The following is a 23,178-nucleotide window of genomic DNA, read 5'->3' as shown; positions in this document are numbered from 1 at the left end:
CAAATACTGAATAGTAAACACAAATTGCGATTTGGTAATTGTTACCAAATTGCAATTTGTGTTTCATACATATGTAGAAACATTTTTGTGGTTGGAAAAGGACCAATCGGCTGTTTCTGCCCTAACAAATGCTGAACACATGTGGCCCTAAGAAGCAGCAAGGCAATTCGGGAATGGATAATGGGGCCCCCTGACCTCACTTTGCAAGGGTGCCCCCTGCATTTTGGTTACGCCACTGGTGAGAGAGTCAGTAGTCAGAAGACATACATGTTGTGAAGGAGATGACTTGAAGAAACTATTGTCTATTGGCCTCATTGGAAAGGAAAAACGTAAGGTGATTGTGAAGGGGTAAAAGCAGACCCTGACGGGGAGTTCCATTGGTGATGCTGATTTACTGTGATCAATATAGCTCCAGCCAATCAGCTCGGGTTACAGCTGTCAATAACAGCATAAATATGTGGGCTACTGCAACATCACCGGTCTCCAACTGTCCATGTAGTGACGCTGTTGGAGTAGATCCTCAATATTCTCATGCACCCGAAAATTTAAATCACCTAGGAGTTTACCCAGTCTTTTCTGCTGTGGCACACTTGATCTTGCAATAAGAGTCAGGGCCAGACTTGGAACCCAAAGCAGCACTCGCAATTTTGTCTAACCAGCGCTCGGGCGGGGAAGGGCTGTGCAAGTGTGAAGCACTGCTGCTTTTGTTATTGGGAGCTGGAATTGTAGCACCACTGAAAAACTGGCCCCCAGTAATAAACCAGTCTCCACCTTGGCAAAACCGGTCCCCACCTTTCCAGCCTCCTGGGAAAACGCCTGATGCCTGCTACGGCCAGGTTGGTCTTAATAAGAGTAACCACCCTCTTTACCGTCAGGCCCAACAAATTAGACCAGCAGAGTTATCAATAAATAGTTGACTGAGACCACTCACAAACTGAGTTCTAGATCATTACAGTTAAAAAGTTTTATTACAAAATCTAAAATAGGCATTACAGAGTAATTCAAAATATATGCGATAAAAGCTCAGATACAGAGTACATATTCAGAAATCAGAATCTATTGTAAGTCCCATTAAAGAAACATGATCATAAAGACAGCATCTCAAGGAAAAAGGAAAGGATCTCTCTGAATGGACAGAGACCTGTGAGTAAAACAAAAAATCTCTGGCTCACCCCCATATCTATGGGTTTTTACACACATATTATGAATAGGTAATAAGCACAAACTGCAACTTTAGCATGGCATGATTAATGAAAAAACATACTGAGTAAAACCGCTTCCACAGCAGTAGCATGCTTGTACAACACAATATGAAAATTTTTTCAAGCAAAGACTCATACACTGCTATTTTCTAGCAGGGCTACATCCGAACTTCCAGTGGGAGTGCCCTTCAATTTGATACAGTCAGTACACAAAGAAAAAGTTTCATTCACAATACATGCTCTCTAAGAAAAATACCCAGTTGTGTCACTGTGTCCTGTGCTCTGCAATGACTGTGGGGAGAGAAGACACGAAGGCGGTCATTGTCTGGGAGGAGTAATGAGCAGGAGCAAGATGAGCAGAGCACCAAAATAGCATCCATATTAATAACATGCTGTCTGCAAAAATGCGGCACGACTAAACTATATTAATGAACACACTTGTAAACACCTAATGACAATTGTTTCAAGTGCAACATTAATTCATATTATACAAATATATTGATCATAAAAATCATTATTATTCAGAAATAATTTGTCACCCAAAAATGCACATTTAGATAAAGTTACCACAAAGTCAAGTATTTTCCATGGTAGACTTGTAAATTCTCCACTTGTACTGTTATCAACCTTTAGGGTGATTGTCAGTTTTAGGACTTTTATCGATAGGCAGTACATCTTCCAATGTTTCACACAGTGGCCTCCACATTAATCCTTGAAAAACTTTAATGTATGTCAGGCACATATTCTAGGTAGCAGTAAAACAAGCAAGACACCAAGGGCCATATTTATCAAAGTTTCCATCGCCCTTGTGCCACACAAGATAATGTGAGGGAACACAAATCTTAGATGAGATTTATCAACCCACACAAGGGCACCTTGCATGGCCCTGCCTAGCATGGCAAATCTGGAGTAATGCAAGGCAGCACAATTCACTGGTTTGCATTACTCTGCCCCAGTGAGGTATTACATGGGTGGAGAATGGGTGTTTGCATGCATCCACCCATGGATTCTGAAGCATTCCCAGATATACCAATACTAGTAGACCTTTAAATGCGTCAGAATGTGATGCGGTCCCAGGGGAGGTGTGACAAGGAGAAATATTATCATCTACTATAAAGAGATGAACCTCAGCCACACAGGGGTACCTCCTCATGACTAAATTAGGTAAGTGCTTCTTTGGTGGAGATGTCCTCATATTCCTCTGCATCAATAATGCATCATCAATATTGTTTGAAAACACGCTCCGGGGCCTTTTGTTAGACTGTCTATCAACGTGGGAATAGGCGGGAAGACCTTTGTATACTACTAAGTAAGACGGGGAGGTGGCCGCGCTGCCCTGCTCCCTGGGCTGATTTTAGCCCTGGGGACCCAATACCCCTGGGCCTGACCACAATTCTATGGGGGAGGGAGGCCACATGGCCCCCCTCCTCAGGCCAATTTCAACCTCGTGGACCCCATCGCCTGGGCCCCAGCCACATCTCAGTTGGTGCCCTGGCCATTCTAGACGGCACCCAGTGTGCATGTTGGGGACTGCAGGGGAGCCACAAGGCCCCCGCAGTCCCTGCTGGCTCTCTGCCTTCTGCAGGAGCCAGAAATGCTCTCGCACAGAGGGAGCTAGTGGAAATGCTGCTCCCTGCGTGCAAGAGCAATACTTTCATCTCTTTTCCTGCTCACATAACAGCGGGCAGAGAAAGCGATCAAACCTCCGCTTCCAGCAAGTGGGCGTGGTTTGACAGCTCCTACTTGCTGGAAGCGGTGTTGGTTCTTGCATGGCAGGAGCGGTCAGCTCCAACCAAACAAAAGCTAACAGAGAAGGAGATGGTCCTGGGGGGGGTGGCAGTCCCCAGGGCCAAATATGGCTCGAGGAGAGGGGCCGCGCCACCATCTCTCTTTTGTTCTGCAGGGACCAGCCCCAGGAAGGTGGTGGCCCCTGGGGTCGTGTATGGCCAGAGAGGGAGAGCTGTACGGCCCCTCCTCCATGTTTACATTTTGGATTTGGCCTCAGGGAGGGGGTAGTCCCCAGGGCTGGGGTTTTGTGCTAATCCCCCTCCATATTGTTTATTTGAGCCCCAGGAGGTGGTGCTCTCGGGGGCATTTAAAAGCCCTAGGAGGGAGGTCCGTGTAGCCCCTCTCCATTTATGAAAAAGCCCCGGGCAGTGGTGGTCCCAAGGGCCCGGGGGTCTGCATCCCCCTATATGTATATAAAGTCCCAGGGAGGTGGTGGTCTCCGGGGCATAAAAATGCACTTGGAGGGGTGCCATGTGCACACCCCTCCATTATTTTGATAAACTCTGCATGCACCCAGGAACTGGCCCATGCGGGGCTTCATTGGAAACAAGTGCAGGAGACTGTGTTTGTTTTTTTATACATGTTTGCCACGGATTTCAACGATGTGGCAGCAAAATATTTTTTTAATGTCTCTTTTGCCCTTGCGGGGTCCCAGCAGAACCCCAGTAACAGGGCTAGAGGGTCAGGGTATTTCTAACCTGCCAACTTTTAAAAATAAAAAATTTTTGGGACACTCGACTGAAGCAAAGTCCCAAGATGGCTGCCAACACTTCCTGGTTGAAGTGTTGGCTGCCAATTGGATATCAGCACAAGGACTGTCGGGTCCTCCGAGGATCCGTGCCTTTAGATATACAAATTTGGTTTTCTTTGAATATCTGAAAAACTACTGAACAGATTTACACCAAATAACAGAAAGCATTCTTTCTGGACAAAGAGCTAGCTTGCTGCCAAAATTGGTGTATTTGTGTCATGCAGTTAGGGCTGTAGTTGCTCTGGGAATTAACATGGGAAACACACTTTTTTTGACCACCTCCTTTTCTCTGTCCTCACTTGAAGGATCACCCCAAAACTTTTCATGTACAACTAGAATCACTGGCACAGTTAATTTTATTCAATTTTAAAAAGATTCATAAAATGGTGACAAAGATATAGGCAAGTCAAAAAACGCATTTCCTATGGAAACTAGGCCTAACTGTAACTATCTACTGGTGACTACCAGTAGGTAGCTTATATATATATAGAGAGAGAGAGGGTGAGGAGACATCTGGATCAGTTTGGATTAGATACAATTTTCATAAAATGAGAAACGGAAATGGTGAGCCAATTCCAACATGCTAGCTTCGATCCAGCACTGGTATGTACCTGCTCCACTCGTTCCCTTCCAACTCCAGGGAGCAGGTTAGATGCTTTAACCTATACCCATCCCGATGAAGAGAACGTTTAACAATGTTTTGTTATTGCATAAATGTTAAAACAATTGAAATGTGAGAGCATATTAAAAATCACTCAGTATACATGCACTGTCAGCCAAACAATATGCAAGTGTTTATGGTGTTAATGTTTATTTTTCTTTGCTCAAATGGGGATCCTGTTATGTGAAAGGAAGCAGAAGGCAAGCCAAAAAGGAAAGCAAGGCAGAAACTAGCAAAACAAGTTTCAAAGATATGCAAGGTGGCAAAGGTGAACTTGTTAAGTGTTTTTATGATTGCTGCATATTTTGTAGTGTTCTGTAACTCTATGTTCAGAGCCATTATTTTGTAGTCAAACAATAGATCTGAGAAGGACGCGGAATGGGTTTAATTTAGCACTGTGACGAGTCTCTAACACGATTAGGTTTCATCAAACACAAACATGCAGGTTATAAACTTGTGATGCTTTCTCTTTTTGTGGGTTTTAAATAGGTGCATTGGCAGGCTGGCAAACAGCCATCACAGCACTGAGCTAAGAGAAGGTTACACACACACGTGATTCCTCTCATGGATCATATAACATAACTGAATCTTCAGCAAATGTATTTTTTCCTGCGAAAGTTTAAATTTCTTTTTTTAATGTAAACTCACAGTGTAGAAATGTATGAAAAAAACCACCAGCAAATATGGTGCAGGTTTCAACATAAATCTACTCAGCCAGGACGTTCCACCCAGAAGTCTGGTAGAAAGGGAGGTGCAAAACAGGCTTCCTGACTAGTCCAGTGTCTCCGTCTCTTTCGTGGGGGATTGTTTCTTAGAATTCCAGGAGGTATGGCGAACTTGGGGGCATATTACCAAGCAATAGCGATAATTATCACTATTGCTTGGTTAGAGCCAAAAATTTACCGCTGAGCTGCGGTGATTTGTACCGCAAATAAACCTTGGTATTACCAAAGTTTATTGCAAAAGCGATAAAAATCGCCGCAAATGAATGAATTTCGCTGAAAAGTCAGCGATATTCATGCATTACCGAGCTAATGCTCTTAGCCATGTTATCCACCTCCCATTGGATAACATGGCTAAGAACTGCTCAGGGCAGGTGTTAGCTTTTGGAGATATTCGCGCTTAGCGCGAATATCTCCAAAAGTTGGTAAGAGGAGATAGCGATGTTAGCGACTGTTTTCAGTCGCTAACATCTTGGCACGCCCACTTTGCATGTCATTAGTGATAAATATCACTGACATGCAAAGTGGGGCCCAAGATGGTCGCTATCTAAAAGCTGTTGCTAACTGGTGTTAGCGACAGCTAGGTAATAGGGAGATAATTTTATCTCCGCTTTCTTGGCTTTTAAAGCCAAAAAAGCGGAGATAAACCCCCTTGATAATATGCCCCTTGGATTTTTGACAGCTGGGTCCTTCGAGTTCTTTCTCAAGTTTGCATTGTATGAAAAGACCCATCAGCAAATTTGCTGTAACTCCATGGTTAATCCTTTTACGAAGCAAGACAACAAGACTTGTAAACCTAGGTCTTGCAAGCCATAGTAGTTGAGGAAACTAGCTGCATGTATCTTTGCACCAATGTGGTTGGCCCACACGTGTCACAATACGGTCAACTGTACAGATAACACTTACCAAAATACAACCTACATAGCTCAAGATGTGTGGATCAAAGCTGTGAGAAATTAACTGGATTGTTAATTGTGATCCATCTGAATGACCCAATAAATGCAGTGTAGCCTACCATGTCTGCAACCTAGATTATCTTGACACACCTTCATAGCATGTCTTCGATGGATACATCCCTTTGGTGCAAAAGAGAGGTGTGCTTAATTACTTGCCGTGCTTTACATGCTCTATTAGATTGATACTAGAGCTCCTCTTCCTGTGTTCATCCTCTTGTTCTTGTCCTGCTCAGCCTCTACTCATTCAATCGTGTATTGATGCTGTTCCTGGTTTTACAGATCTTTGTGTAAGCAACTTTACTGTTGGTTGTGTTTTATCTGTTTGTGATGTGTTGGATGCTTTCCTAACTGCTGCTCATTCTTTACCTAATATGTGTGCATAGGAAATCCTTTGAGTCTATGTCTCCTCTGAACTTATCAGCTCTCCATTTCTTGGAGACCAAGGGCCTATTTTAAAGTTGGGTGGTAACAGAAAATCCCCAGATTTGTGGGTGAAGGGCTAAATGTTGTGGAGGAGGATTTTCTGCCAGTTGATAATCCTGCAGCAGGAATACCCAGGGGCTTAGCTCTCATTAGTGCAGCAGTTGCATTGGCACATAGACTTAGAGATGTAAGAGGTCCACAGCACCCCATTTAAGCCATGCTATGCATACTACTGAAATCATTCCATTGTAGAATTCTCTTCAAGGATTTACATCTTCCTGCACAATCTCCGGGATTTTCCATGTTCAATGTTTCATCAGCCTTCCATTAGTTTTTGCTCCTTCTCTTTTGTTGAAAACCACCCTCCTTCTTTCTGTCAATGTCTCATTACCTGTAATCACATCTATATCTGACTATTATCCTCTCTTTTGCTTTCATCTTTCATGCCTCTTCTTGAGGGTATCTTTTTCAATAGTCTTTACTCCCTCTCAGCACCAATGTCTCTTTTGCTATTTTTACTCTGACCTCAGTGTCTATTTCCTTTAATATATCCAGTGTACTAGTTACTGTAACCCTTTGCTATAATCATACTTGTCTTGTTTTAATTGCAGTAGTCAGGTTTATGTATGTTTGATGCTGCTTCTCTTGCGATATCAGTCTTGAAGTTATTAGCACCATGTGCATTTTGTATGGTCTGATCGTAAAAAAAAATTAAAGAAATAAGACGTCTGTGGTATCTTGCTTTGTTCTCTATGTTGTCCTTTCCTTGTGTCCTGTACTCAGCTGCTCAGCCAGTCTCAGTGATGACATGGAATGTTCCTTTTGTGTATGTTTGAGTCTATATGTCAGTTTATCTATGTAGGCTGAGCAGCTGGGTTGCTGCTCCTGCTGGGAATTACTATCCTGTACATATTTATTTGGATTAATATGCTGTTCATTCTACTTCAACTCCTGTAACTATTTCTTAAGAATAAACCTGGAACTTGGCTACAGATACAACAGAGTCATCTTATTTTTATGGAACTCCACACTTCCACACATACTGCCTAGGAAACATGGCATCCCGTGAATATGTCTGTCTGTTTTCAGAAGAACTAATTTGTAATTAGCATCATTGTATGCTCCACATTTATTTAGTTGCTTTGTACTCTAACAACATTTCCTAACGGGCATTTATTTGTGGGAAGAAGTCTGCCCGATTCTTTATTAAGCGACCGCAACATTCTTCATTACTGTCACCACATCTTTTAAACTTTTCACGCACGCTCTCAAGGCTCCTTACCTCTCAGCCTTGAGGGAGCTTGAATCCGGTTCATCGAGGGATCTTCACATTGTTCCTCAAGAGACCTTTTGTGAGGTTTGTGTCACAAACTGCTGGTGGACGCCGCACTGCATAAACGTGCTGTGAGCCACTCAGAGTGACCTATACAATGTGCCGCCATGTTTTGGTTGGGTACAACAGCACGATCAAGGCAGTTTGATCTTCTTGATGCCAACCCACGTCTCATGTGAGAAGTGCGAGAGGTGAAGGCATCCTTTGATCTTGTGTTTTGTTTATTTCAACGGTTTTGTCTGCTACTGGCGAGGGTCACCCTTATCAAATAGTCTACCTCACTTAGCGTTGCAGATGTTGCTTTGCGGTCCGATAGTGAGTGCCATATAGTTTTTAGTTTTTCTATTTGGCCGACACCTTTATGTCAGAGTTGATTTTGACAGCGTGGCTATTCTCCAAGGAGTTCCTCTCTCACTTGGATTGACTGCAACGTGCTGTTTAAACAAAAGACTGCCTTTGCTTCTTATGCTGTGGTGATGCAATTTGCGGCACATCATCCCGATGACTTTAGCCATTTGTTCTACATAGAGTGCAACTTTACATTATATACTCTTCCTCCGCGGGTACTAGTATCTAATACCGTTTTTTTTTAATTTTATTAATTTTTTATGAACAAGTACATTAGCATTTCTTGCTTAATTTGCTCCTCCATATATTTGTCATGATGATATGCTGTGCTTGTATATTGATCTTGTTTTTCCTACTATTTTAATGTTGTGTAGTCTTTGCACTTCTGTTAATAGCATACTACTGCATTATTAGGTGCTACGTATAATCTGCAGGCCGGTGTGTTTAATTAGTTGATGGTTTTGGGGTGTGTTGTTTTCCTGAACCATTGTTGGGGCGTTGCACTGCGATCTCCAATTACGTACATTTTCCTGTTGTGAGGAAGCTATTTAGCTCTCATTTTACTTTGTTTCTTTTAGATTTGAAGTGCTGAGCCATTAAGGTGCTCAATCTTTTTAGTGCTGGGATTGCATTGTTCTTGAATCCTGAACTATAGTAGTGGTAAATCTTTATTTGAAGTGACTTGTGAGCATAATTTTTAAGCTAGTTGCGGGGGTTGTATGGCATTACAACACGGGCTTTTACCCCGCCTGCCATTACAACGCGGGGATTACAACGAAAGTCGTTACAACGACTTTCGCTGGAGGGCGCTGGATAGTGGAATAGTTTAATTTTCTATTCCAACTCCAGCGCACGTTGACAGTAGGGAAGGTGTTGGATAGAAAATTAAACTATTCCCTATCCAATAGCGCCCTCCAGCGAAAGTCGTTGTAACGACTTTCATTGTAATCCCTGCGTTGTAAGGGCATTGGGGGTAATCCCCGCGTTGTCATGGCTGTTCAGCGTTGCGGGAGCACTTTACGCTCTCATCATTTCTTGCATTTTCAAGTGATGGGTTTTATTGCTTTTACTTTTACGGAGCACCTGCGCTTCATTAGCTATTAGTATTAGGTGCTGAACACTATTTATTTCTGCTGGGTCCCTTACTATTTGGCACGTATTCTGGTGGTGTTAATCTTTATTTGTGTTGGTTTGTATAGGGCATTATTCTTAAGCTCACCTTACTAACGTGGGGGAGCACTTAACGCTTCACCATCTCTTGTATTGGTTTGTTTAGGGCATAATTCTTTAGCTCACCTTACTAATTTGGGGGGGCACCTTATGCTCCACCCTTTCTTGTTTTAATTTGTGTAGAGCGTAATTCCTAAACTCACCTTACTAATTTTGAGGGGCACTTTATGCTTCCTCTTACTTTTGCTTTTGTCTAGTGGTGGACTCAAAACCACGTTAAGTGAGTTCTTCACTTCTTGCATTTATGTCTTTATACTCTTCCGTTTGCTGTTTATAGAGGGGACTGTGTGTTATGTTTGTATTCCTTTCAATTCTGTTTTGTGCTCTCTTTCTTACTACTTGCCTCATTAGTTTTTATTGTCTCCCTTAGGGAGGGAGGTGTGTGGTATCTTGCTTTCTTCTCTATGCTGTCCTTTCTTTGTGTCCTGTACTCAGCTGCTCAGCCAGTCTCAGTGATGTCATGGAATGTTCCGTTTGTGTATGTTTTAGTCTATCTGTCAGTTTATCTATGTAGGCTGAGCAGCAGGGTTCCTGCTCCCGGTGGGGCTTACTATCCTGTACATACTTACTTGGATTAATATGCTGTTTATCCTACTTCAACTCCTGTAACTATTTTCTAAGAATAAACCTGGAACTTGGATACAGCTATAACAAAGTCATTATATTTTTATGGAATTCCACAACGTCATTAAAGTATTTTATGTAAAAATAAGTTATTTTATTTAAATACATAAATTAGGAAACTTGTTTAACGCAAATAATAGAAAATATATGAAGGTACACAGTATATCTTACGATATCAAAATAGTATGACAGCAAAAATATTGTGTACCAAAATACTGAAGTTAAGTCTATAATTTGAAAATAGGCCTTACTTTATTTTCATTTTTATTAATGGCGCTTTACAGTAGTGTAGTATGTTTTTATTATACATGTTATTGTAAAAAAAGTATAAATATATTTTTGGTATATACATTTTTAGTGGGTTGCTTGGTTTGTTGGGAATTGGGTAGGTAGTGCTTTTTAAGGTATATATTAACTCTTTTTATTGTTATATTTAGAGATTTAATGCATTGTTTGATTATGTATTACATTTTTATTTTAGTTTGTTGGTTTTGCTTTGGGATGGGGTTGATAGAGGTTTTTATTATTTTTTATTGGGGCACTATGTGAATATCTTGTTTAAAACTATTTACTCATTTATGATAATGGATTAATATGTTAATGTTTTAAATTTTTCTCTTGTATATATAGCGAAATGTTTTCTGGGTTTTAGTGATGTGGGTTTATTGTGGATTGTGTAGGTAGTTTGTTTATACATTATTTTAAAAGTGAGTTGATTTAATTTATTCATTATGTTAGTTTCTAAATTGGCAAATGTTGAGTAAAACTTTAATTACAAAATATATATTTTTAAATAAATGTATAATTCTTAATGGGTTGTGTGCTTTATACATTTGTAAATTGTTTTAAATGTATGTTTTAATTAACTTAAGGGCATTTGTATCAAATACCGTTATTGCGATTCTCAAATAGCGATTTTGAGAGAATCTCTATTTGAGAATCGCAAAATTAGATGTAATTAATAATTCGCAAATATTTTGTGATTCCTTGGCATTCCTTAATTGCGATTTGCAAATTGCGAATTGCAATTAAGGAATACCTTCCCATTCATTCCTATGGGCTAGGAGGCCCATAGGAATGAATGGGAAGACATTCTCAATTTGCGATATGCAATTAGAGAATTGCAAATTGAGAATGCAATTTCAAGGGTGCCAAGGTGTCAAGAGGACACCCTGTTGCACCCCTGAAATATGTATGTGTGCACATATAGCGCACATGCATGCCCTAAGGGCATGTATGTGTGCCACATAGCACTTTGAAAAATGCTAAAAAGTGCATTTCTTCAAAGAAATCACAAATTACCACCAACTTGAAGTTGGTGGTAATTTGCGCTTCTTTAAGGCCAATTTGCAGTTTTTCTGTGCTTCATACATTGCATTTAAGGAATCGCAATTTGCGATTCCTTAAATGCAATCGCAAAATAGAGAATCGCAAATTTTGTGATTCTCTAATTTGCGATGCCCTTTTGGGATGATACATCCCAAAAGGCCTTTACCCATTTGTAAACGGGCCGATTCTTAGAATCGGCCCGTTTGTGAACCAAAAAAAGGGCTTGATACATATGCCCCTAATCTTTGTATTTGCTAAATTGTAAAAGAAAAAATAATTTTACAAATAAATATTTTATGATATATGTATAATGTATTGGTTTGAGCTATTCCTTAATATATTATCTATTATTTGGGTTAAATACGTTTCTTCATTTATGTACTTAAATAAAATAGTTTATATTACATTAAATATTTTGATGAGGTTTTAATATTTTTTAAGGGGAAATCATATTATTTGGGCTTCTTACCGCAACAAGTATATTCACTTTCTCAAACATTTATTGCACTGCAGGTCGAATAGTGAATCTTTTATTTGTTTGTCTGAAGTGAGAAGAGTGTATTAATAGTATATTTGACCACTTCGGGCCTCATTACGATGTCTGGCGGACTCATGTCCTCCTGACACCATCGCGGAATCAGGACCAACCGACCTCTGCACTGCTGGAGTTTGTGTGTCAGAAACTAACCGCAGCACAAGCTCCCATAGAAAAATGTAATAAGATGTCGAATTTAAAACCTTGGATGTCAGTCAGAAAGCCTCCGACCTGTGGTTTGAGGCTTTCCAACTGACATCCAAATCCCTTAATGCATGTATTTTCCATATCGTCTGGTAGATTGCATTTAGAATAGCATATTCAATTCCTTCCCTCAAAATGTAAACTTTTCCGAGTGATTCTAAGATTTTACCTACAGGAGTGTATATGAATAGTTTTTTTATTTGTTTTTTAATGTCTTTGGATCAGAGTTTGATCACTATTTTTTTAGGTTTGTATTTTTTTGTGTTTTCTTTTTTTGTTTTTCAAATTTTTTATGTCTTTTAGTATTTTACATATATAAATGTAATAACTTATTTAACATTTTGTTTTTAATTGTATATCCAAAAAAGGAAGAGAGAAACCCTCCTTACCCCAAAGGGACAGGTCACCAACCAGACAGTAAGTCAATAACAAGTTTCCTTTGGGTTAACTCACAGACCAACTTTCATAAGTATCCTGTTTTCAGACATTCATCCAAGAATCTTACTAATATCACCAAGATAAAAGCTCGAAAATATAGAAAAACAACTTTTTCTCTTATTTAAAAAAAAGATTGCATTCATTGGAAAGACAATATATTCATACATTCAATTTTATGTGACTCCAAAAGATACAGTATCTTAAATACAGGACCCCAATGTTCCTCAGCAGAAAAAGAAAAAACATAAATTATTAAAAAACTATTAAAAACAGTGTTAGACACAGCAGTTATACAAAACGGAAGAATACAATATGCAATTGATTTTGTCATTAAAAGGACACCAATAACAAGTAAATCATTGATTGAACCAACCATTATCAACTGCGGTTACTTGTACTTATTCGTAGTTCAAAACAATGTTTAGTTGATCTAGTGTAGAGATTTCATTGGATCGACACATTTCGGTGGATTCTTAAAATTCTCTACCACTTTCTTCAGGATAAAATTTATATCTTACACCAGCGTTACTTCTAATTAGTGGCTGAAACATCAGCCCTCCTTTATCCCGAAAGGTCCTGTGCATATGTCTGGACCACTATGGTGAAACTAATCTTTTTCTATATTCTCTTGTTGAGTACTCAGTGGTATTTGCCCTCACCACCACTCATCCAACCAATCAATGTTGGTATGTAAATTTATCTACCTGGTTAGACCCGACCAGTGCCTGTAATCTTTAGAGAAATCCTTGTAACATCTCCAGTGGGATTTGCAGTCTCGACTCCTTATTGGTATGTAAATTGACAAGGCCATCCAGTTAGATAAGCCCACCATATGCCCCCGAGATTATAGCCAGATACATTCTCCTCATGTGCGTTATATTGACTTACTTAATAATTGTATGGCCTGTTCTTAAGCTTATTTAAATTAATAAGTATACATTTTTAAATTGTGTTTATTATATAAGGTAAATTATTAAAACTAATGTAATAAATTGGGTAATTGATTGAGGAGGTGAAAACCCTTCGCAAGCAACAAACACAATCCTTGTCAGGGTGACCCACAAAAGTCACTAAATTAACCTGTGCTTAACCCTCTGGCAGCTTGACACAAAAACAGTCAGGCATCACTTAGAGGTGCAATACTGTGTTAAGTATTTATGCAGCACACAATCCGTAATAAAGTGAAAAAAATACACAAGAAAAATACCACACCAATTTTGAAAAAGTGAGTAAATTGTAATAAATAAAATCAGACCTGAATGACAAACATCCAATCAGTAGAACGGCCTATATGCATTTTCAAACCTTTAGGTAATTTTAGCGCCTAAAAGCACAGAGCACCGCTCCTGGTCAACAGGTCATGCTAGATGGGGTGAAAGCTTCAAGTTCAGGCCAACAACGAAGGAACATGGGCTGTGTATGGGGACCAGGTTAGTCCCACTCAAAAAGTAACCTTCTCAAAGTCTGGTGCAAAAAGTCATGCTTGTGGTCAAGGAGGCCATCAGGAGCAGGGAGAACTTCACAGATGGTCATCTCTATAGCACAAAGAACAGGTCTGGTGATGCAGACAGTCATTACTTAGCTTCTTGTTGATGGTTACCGCAAGCTGTCTTTGCTGTAGTGCAAAGTGCTGATCTTGTGTTTTTGCCAGTCACTGTAGCGCAAAAAGTCAGGTTCACTGTAGTTTCTGATTGGCGTTTGTCATGGACAGTAAAGTCTTGGTGTGAACGGGCGAGTTCATGGTCGTGTAGAGCCCAAAGCTTCGGGGTTTCTCCTCTCATGACAGAGGAGAGTACTCTGATGCCAGCCAAGGTTCCAGGACCTGGGGAGACACTCCTGGGGATCAGGGACTCACTCTAGTAGAATCCATCACGTCTCAGGGAGGTCCGGACAGGTTCAGTTGCAGAGGGTCAACTTGGCAGTTGCAGGAAGGTGTCTAGAATTTGTTGGGTCCCTGTAGCTCAGACAAGAATGTAAGTCAACTGACCCTTGGATCACTCATGTTAGCCTGGGATGAAGAGAGCAAGTCCATTCTTCCTTTTCTGATAGCAGGGCAGGCCTCAAGTAGCAGAGAAGTCCTTTGGGAGAACAAGGCAGGCCTCAAACATCAGGATCGTCCTCTGACAGCAGCAGAACAGTCCTCTGAAAAACAAGGTAGGCCGCTAGCAGCAGGTCCGCCTTTAGTGGAACAAAGAAGTCTATAGGGCCAGGAATGTACTGAAGAGGCGGGTCCGGAGAGCTAATTTTTTAACTTGCTGCCAGCCATTGAAGTGTGGGTGACATCCTGGCCACCCACACAGCTGGTTCTGTTAGTATTTCCCTTCTTCTTTCAAGGCCCAAAGTAGTTTGTAGTGGCAAAAGACTGGTGTCAGGCCCTGTGACTTGTGCTGAGATGAGACTGCCCTTTGAAATATAGGTGGGCTACATAACAGCTCTGCCACACCCCTCCAGGCAGTATGGCCCATCTTGTCAACACCTAGTCCCCCTTTGTCTCACCATCTATCACCATCTGGGATTAATGCACAAAGTCCAGCTGCCAAGCTATTCACAGTCATGTGATGCAGGACATAGGCAGCAGGCACCAAATGTTTAGGACAAGAAGATGCTGACTTTCTAAAAGTGGTGTTTTAGGAATTATGACTTAAAATCCAACTTTACCAATAAAAAGTATTTTAAATTACAATTCATTTGCGTGCAAACTTGACTTTCCTATTTGTTCCCAATCAAAAGTTAGCACGTATTAAATGTAATATGGTAGTAGTAGTTTTCGACCATAAGGACATGTAAAACTATAAAAAGATGCCCTTCTTTTTAAATAATGTGCACACCACCCTATGGGCTGTTTAGGGCCTACCTTATTGGTGGCTTATGTGTGTTAAGAAGAAAGGTTTAGGCCTGGCAAAAGGTTTATTTTTGCCAGGTCCAATGCTACTCAAGCGGGTGGCCCAATGAGTGCTGCAAGTCCACCAGTAGCATTTAATATACAGGCCCTGGGTACATGAAGTTCCAAATACCAGGTACTTATACATAAACTAAATATGCCAATCAGGTGTTAGCCATGTTTTAGAAATGGAGCACAAACATTTTAGCACTGGTTAGTAGTGGTAAAATGCACTGAGTCCTAATGTCAACACAAACAAAGTTCAGAAAGTAGGAGGGGTAAAGGCATAAAGAATCGAGGAAGACCATGCCAAGGATGACAGATCTAACAATTATCTTTTTCTTTAAAATTATATTTATAACATATACACTTGATATTCACTGTCTAATGAAGTCAAGAAACTGTTATTTATGAAACTTCATCTCAAAATGTTCATTTGTATATTTGTTTTTGCAGGATGAAACTTTCTGTAAACTACTCTAATGAAGTTATTAAACTGTTGCATTAATCTTTAACTGTTCTTTTGTAAACTGTTGTTTGTGGATTTAAACCAATCGTTTGGAAAGTGCTAGATAAACTAATGTTTTTTATCTGTACTTCTCCAGGGGAAGTAATCTACCAGCCCATCTGTATAAAAAAGGCACATTCCACCTAACTGTATCCCTTGGACATAACACATTTTTATAGTGTTTGTTGAGGTTGACTGGCATTTAAACGTGTGGTTGGGTGACTGTGCATGATTACATAATGAATAGCAGGATGTTGTCCATTTTGCCTTCCCCCTGAAATCCCTTAGATGACTGATGGCCCAATGGAATGTACATCTTACAGCCCAGAACATCTACCTTGTGTTGAGCTGGGCGGTGCCTATCAATGGGCACATATACACATAACTTTGCCATTTGATGCAAATCACCTCTATTTAGCAAACCTCTGTGAAGAGAGCTCAAGATATTTTTTGTCTGGATAGGTGATGACTTTAAAAGGAAAAGACAGCTTTGGCTTTAACTTCTTCCAGTGCTCATAACGTGTACTTTGTCTAGGTTTCTAGGGAGGGATTGGGCCATCTGGTCAAAGAGCATTTTCCAGGTCCATTGATGCTTTCAAGGCTTGTATGAATCCCACCATGAAACTATGAATGAAACGTCGTGATACTAATGCCAATGCCCACAAGAGGAATGGTCATTTGAAAATGATTAACAGTGTGGTAGGATATTAAAAAGTCATTCCGCAGGGCAGTGCCAACAGAGGTGCGAGCTATATTCTTATAACCCAAACCTTATAAATGGGTAGTTAAAAATATAAGCAAAGATTTGGTTTCAATAATGCCTGGTGTACTGTTCCTCGGCGATAAGGGATTAAATAAAGTATGTTGGTACAATGAACATATGCATTGAACCTCTCTTTGTAGGAATACGACTAAATATCTGCACAATTGCTTGGCAGTGACACTAGAAAGTGGGTACAACAAAGTCTCTCTCCTCTGTATTCCCTAGTTGTGATGGACAGTACACACATGCACAAGGTTGAATTTTCAGAAGTGAAATCAGAAAAATGTGGCATGATAGAAGTCATAAACTGAAAGTGTTGCCTGGGTTTCTCTCAAAATTAGACATTTATGCTGGGTTGGCCAACATATAGCATTGATGCTTGCCTGAATACCTGGGAACCGGAGAAGGGGTTACACTGGGCTGGGGCTAAGAGGATTTAAGGAATGATATTTTCCTTCGGAATGGGGCTGTGGATGTTGCATGCAGGTAGTGGTAGTGTGTTGTTCAGTGCCTGTCATGGTGCTGGAAAACAGTGTTGTGGCTTGTCTGAGTAAATGAGTGGCAAAGAATCATCTCATTTTGGATCCCCAGCCATGATCCACCCACTTCCAGAACGATGCATAACCCACTGATCCCAAAGCATGCTTTATAGCTTTGTAAACACCCATGTATGAATTGCCTTCTCCCCCAGTCACTTTGATATTCATAACTCCCTCCAGTGGATCTCCTACACAACTTGGGGGTTTAACAAGGAAATGACTTCTGTATATTAGCAAAGAGATGAAATGGAAAATGAGCGACACTACCGAAAATCCAACTGGGACCATGACATCTACCCCAATACAATATCTTGCTAGGATCTTCCCTTTGGCCACATGACAATATATAAACATGGCGCCCCCATCTTGATTCCAGCAAGGGACTGTCGCATGTCTCACTGCACTAACACCAGAAATAAGACCGTAAAATGTTGTATTTTTCTTGTGTTAGTAGCTTGGTTCTGCAAGCCCTCTGTACTTTCTTTGATCTAGCTGAGAAATTCATTGGCGGACAATTTCCATTTTTTGCTTGAGGTCCATAGCACGCATATTAGCCATGCAAAGGAAAGAAGTAAAAACTGACATTAATTTATCAGTAATGGGGCCACAAATGAAAATATGAAACCTACTTTACCAGGAACTGCGAAATTGCCTCTTAAATAGATTATGGAAATTAAATTCACCATAAAACCAGGCCCCTCAGTGGCTCCTCAAAACGATATACAGTCAAAAGTAGTACTGAAGCTTTTCATTCACAGTATTCAAATTCGCAATTGAAATAAGCTTTTTTTTGGCATTAGGATATTTGCTTACTTAAAGAAGGCTCAATGTGTATATCAAAAATTCAAATTACGTGCTGAGACTTACTTCAATTTTGAATTTGAATATTGAAAATCAGTGGAAGGTATTCAGTTTTGCTCTGACTAGATATAATTTTGAGATGCATCAAAAGGATTGGTTTGTGTTGCATTTAACACGACAATGTAGGATGATATGTTGTAACAACGTGTGCATGCACTGTTCTGATCCCAGCCACAATAACTGGGAAAGTGTTGATGAATTTCAAGTCAGCTACAAGTGAAAATTAATGATAGAATATTTTCTGTCTCACAACTAAAAATCATTTATGCCGAACTATTAACAGTTCTTTTAATTTTTTTATTTTTTTTAGCTAAGTAGCTTGAAGAAAGTTACATTTGTTGACATCTCAGCAAATAAATTCCCCACTATTCCAATTTGTATACTTCGAATGTCAAACCTACAATGGTTGGACCTCAGCAGCAACAACTTGACTGATCTGCCAGAAGACATAGACAGGTAAATCTGTACCATCTGAAATGTATTAAACTGAGATTTTTTTAATGTATCTGGACATTATTGCCTCTTCTTCCGTTCTTCCTCCCAATCCTAAATTGGTGCCTTTTTCTTTTTTTTCGTGGAGTAATGCGCCCATACACTCCCTGTATCCACCATTGTGAAGCTGTTTCTTCCCTTTCTATGAAAGAGCCAAAATAAAGATCTTTATAAACTCTACCCTTCCCCCTGCACTTTTTGTTTTTTCTTATGTGTGCCCCGTCTACTGAGGCAGCTGAGGCTTGCCGGGGGACTCTTGAGGACTTCCAAGGTAAGTGCATCTGCCTTTTTTTCTGGGTTTGGAATATGGCTTTCTTGGTTGTGGTCCCGTTTCTGGGAACAAAACTTTTGTTGCACAGATTGCCTTGGGGCTGAGAGGGTACTGTGGTACCTGGGAGTGGCTTCTCTTGCGCAGCATATCTTTTTTTATTATCTCGGGGAGCCTTGTAGTGTCCTTCCTCCAAATCGGTTGCCTAGGTAGTGGGTGTTACAGAGGCTCCGCCTTCCTTCCTTTTTGTTCTTGTTTCTGCCCGCTGGTCCTTCTCTTTTGTTTTCAGCACAAGCAATAATTTCCTGTGAAGGCCTCTATGCCTTTATAAACTCAACAGTTTCTCTATCAGTATTGTGCACTGCTTTTCAGGGATGGGAAACCATACTCCTAAAACCTGTCATACTTCTCCTGACAGACTCCGTCAAGGGGTCCGTAATGGGGGGCTGGTTAGATGCCATTCCCCTTCTGTTTTTCTTCTCCATGGTCTCCTGCATCTTCAACCGGATGTGGTTGGTCTGTTTCTTCACCTTCATCAGTTTCCTCCTGGGCCTCCCCGGATTATTATGAGGGAACTAGGCTTTCGCTCTAAGGTAATTTCTAGAGGGAAATATATTTTGAAGGAGGACCCAGAGCCAATTGTTTCATATCTGTCTTTCAACCTTCAGTCTCCTGCAGATGTGGAGCAGTCCAGCACTTGTGAGGAAGGGGTTTGCCAGTTCCAACAACTGTCGCTATTTCTAACACTACCTGTCATTCATGATCTTTTACAGCGTGATTGGAGAGATCCTGAGATAGTCTTGTGCCTCCATTTATGGGAGGGCTTTATCTTTGGGAGAGAGTTAATTGCCTCAGGTCCTCACCCTAGATCCCTTGATTGCCAACCTCACTGGAAAACTGTCTCTGCTGTCGGAAGATACAAACTTGAGTGACCCGGTGGATAGGAAAGTTGAAGCTGCTTTGAAAAGAGCTCATGCTGGCCTCGGCCTTTCCATGAGGTCTACGATTTATGTTGGGTATGCCTCTCAGTCATTAGTCAAAGATTTCCAGGCTCATCCTCCTACTATTCAAAAAGGCAATGGTTTTTCTGAATTGTTGTGTGACATGGAAGTGCTGGCAACATTTTTTTCTCATAAAGCCATCGACACTCTTCGTGCTTCTGCAATGGCCTCTGCTTGATCCGTAGCTGCAAGACGCCGTCTACACTTAGAGATTGTAAGGTGGAGGTAACACAAAATAATTGTATGTTAAGTATGCCTTTTGGTGGCAGTAGGTTTTTGGCGAGGAATTAGGTGACATTCTTAAAAAGTCTTTCAAACAGAGGTCTTGGGAGGGCAGCAAAAAAGGGCTGATCAGTACAGAAGGAGAACTGATTTCATAACATAACATAAACATAAAACAATAAACAAAAATAAAAAGCAAAGACTGAACAATGTATTTTCTCAAAACATTTGACTGCTTCTTCTATCAAAACAACATAAGAGGCACTCACTTTATAATTACAGATTGCTTAACAACATATCTCAGTCACGCACGTAATCTCTCATTTTTCTAGGAGGTTTTCATTTAGCAGATGACCTCAGGCACTTGCTTCCAGTAGCCACTCCATCATATTCACCATGCTGTTTTCCCATGCACAAGGGTGAAGCAGGTTGTCTGCATAGAGAACTTCTCCTTGTTCCACCACCTCTTGTCATCCACCTTTATCACACGTTCACTGACATGCACCACTCATTAGGATACTGAAGAACCAGGTTTTAGAACCCAACGGCGCCAGGGGCACGCCCTAAGTCTTCGAGTTCACCTGTCTTAGAATACAGAGACACGGGATACTTCTCGGTGACATCAAAGATCAAATGTATTGGCTGCAACCAGGAACAGAAATCTACGAAGTACGACACGGGTAGGTTCGCTAGAGACTGCTCAATTTTCGTATTGCGAGACATCGTCTTTTATGCTAAAAATCACATTCCTGACAAACACCCATTATTTACAAACTATCCAATCATAGGTGACATTGCAAAAGGTATCGCATAACGACAAACCCACTTTTCAGTTGTCCAGCCCACCATCAATTACACAGGAAAGCCCAACATTCTTACTCAGACAGGCCGGACAAACCCATAATAAAAGACCACAACCCATATCATAAACAGACCATAAAAGAAGGAACAGAAATAGATGTGAAGCAAGATATAGGGGTGTGTGCGTGTACCATAAACTCAGCAATGTCCTGCTCTTTGATCTCTATCTCGACCAGCTACCGGACAAGGAACTGGCTCAACAAGGTTAGCTTCAGGCAACAGAGTCAGTTCGCTCAGGTCATCTAAAAGTCAACTAAAGCATACGTGTACCAAAGACTCGTTCGGCCGTAGTCATCGGCCTATGTGAGGGCAACCACAAAATGGCTGCCGTACACAAAATGGAACCCGAAGGTTCAGAACGAAATCTCTAAATACTTAGTGAATCCATCAATTGAATATGAGGAAAACACTTGTACTTGCTGCACTCGCCATTTGTGGTTCGCTACTACCAAAATCGTAACGATACCATGACCTTTCACGAAACGGGTTCAGAATTCACAGAACCTCAATACAGAGAACTTTGAATGCCCCTTGGCCACCAACGTAGGTTTTTTTTATGTGGACCCAGTCCGGTTCTTTCACCTTCTATGATGCATTTCGCCTTTCCCACCAAAACTCATATATTTCCTTTGTGCAACTTCTCAATTACACTCAAGTCCACCAACTTATCTTTCAAATCAATCTTCTCCCCATCCATGACCCAATCATTTTAAAAGAGGGCCCACATCCTTTAAGTAGAAAAAAAGGAGATAGCCCAGTCATAGCATTTGGAGTAGTATGAACAGCCCACAGCAACTCATCCAACGTCTTACGCCAATGCAGACTGTTTGCTTTTTGACAGTTGCACATTACCCTTAATTAAGTGGTTGCATCTCTCCACCAGACCATTGCTATGGGGATGGTATAGTGATGTGTTTATATGCTTTACGCCCAATCTGGCCACACATTCTCAGAACTTGTGACGTAAACCGTACACCATTGTCGGGCACTATCTCTTCAGGGGCAACCTTATCTTAGAAACAGCTTAAGAAGAAACTGTGTTACTTCCTCACCTCCAGCACTTCCCAAAAAACCAACTTTGTGTATTCTAGAATAGTAATCCACCACAACAATGCTAATACTGCAACTTCCTCTCACAACATTCATGAGACCAATAATGTTCACACCTAACTTTCTATGTGGCCTCTCTAGTATCAGAACACTTTCTGCTGGACTGTGAACCATGACCTGAGATTTATCAGCAGCAACACAATCTTGAATATGATGTTCGATGTCCTTACCTACACCGGGCAACCAAACACAATCTATTAACCTCCTCTTAATTGATTTAATGCCATTATGCACTTCATGTCCAAATCTCAAGATTTTATCTCTTAGCACACAAGTGACTACAAACATATCAGATCTCCTTATCATTCCATCAATCACACTCAACTCACCAAATACGTTTATTCACATTCAATGGATCACTCTTACTCCTCTCCAACCATCCCTTTTTAGGGCTCGCCTGCTGTGCGCATGCGCACAGCTGGAAGCTCTATAGGGGCTTTATCCAGTGTTTAACCACCACTGGCGATTCCACTGGCGATTCCTTTGAGTGCATGCGCTTTTTAGGTCATTGCGCAAGCGCAAGCCCTAAAAAGCGCGTGCACAATGCCACCAGCCGCCTGCCTGCCTGCCTCGCGTTACCACATCAAAGGCAGCCCTCCCATGGTAATTTGTCACCCCCTAATTATTCACAGCCTGCCGGCCGTACTTTCAGTTTCGTCTCCTAATCTTCCCGCCCCTTGCTGCAACAACTGTTTATGCTCTGCTTGAAAAGAAACATGGAATGCATGCTGTATCCTTTTCTGTAAAGATAAATGCCGCTCTGTCAGTAAAACCGTTTTTTGAGTGAATCAGTGTGCCGTCTTTTGGGAACACATCTCCCCCAAAAATGTGCCTCAATAACTTAGGACCACGAATTCTATGCTTCTTAAGAGGGCTTTTCGGAGTTTTGGTTTAAGTACTGAGTGCACTGTGTAGTAGCTAGCTAAGGCGCAGTTATGTTGCCTTGTGCTGTTGCCGTACCCAGACAACATTCATATATATTTTCTTTCCTTTCTGCACACATTGTTGCGATTTATTTTGCCCTGCTACTTATCATTTTCTAAGCAGGCCTTTAAAATTTGTCATTCCTTAACCACTTGGATGCTATGCTTCTTCTGGAACTTCAATGTAATTTCCATTGAAATCAAT

The 23,178-nt window shown here is 40.8% G+C and overlaps 1 protein-coding gene across 1 annotated transcript in view; it reads left to right on the top strand.

Annotated features, from left to right (window-relative positions):
* LRRC2 (leucine rich repeat containing 2) overlaps window positions 1–23,178 on the top strand; it is a 1,061,896-nt gene that overhangs the window by 846,003 nt on the left and 192,715 nt on the right. Inside the window, exon 6 of the mRNA XM_086961157.1 lies at window positions 18,407–18,552. Coding sequence (XP_086817283.1) covers window positions 18,407–18,552 — 146 coding nt within the window. The remainder of the gene's footprint in view (window positions 1–18,406; window positions 18,553–23,178) is intronic.

The sequence above is a fragment of the Lissotriton vulgaris genome, chromosome 3_1, assembly GCF_964263255.1.
Source record: "Lissotriton vulgaris chromosome 3_1, aLisVul1.2, whole genome shotgun sequence".
Lineage (NCBI taxonomy): Eukaryota > Metazoa > Chordata > Amphibia > Caudata > Salamandridae > Lissotriton > Lissotriton vulgaris.
This window is presented reverse-complemented; position numbering and strand designations above follow the sequence as displayed.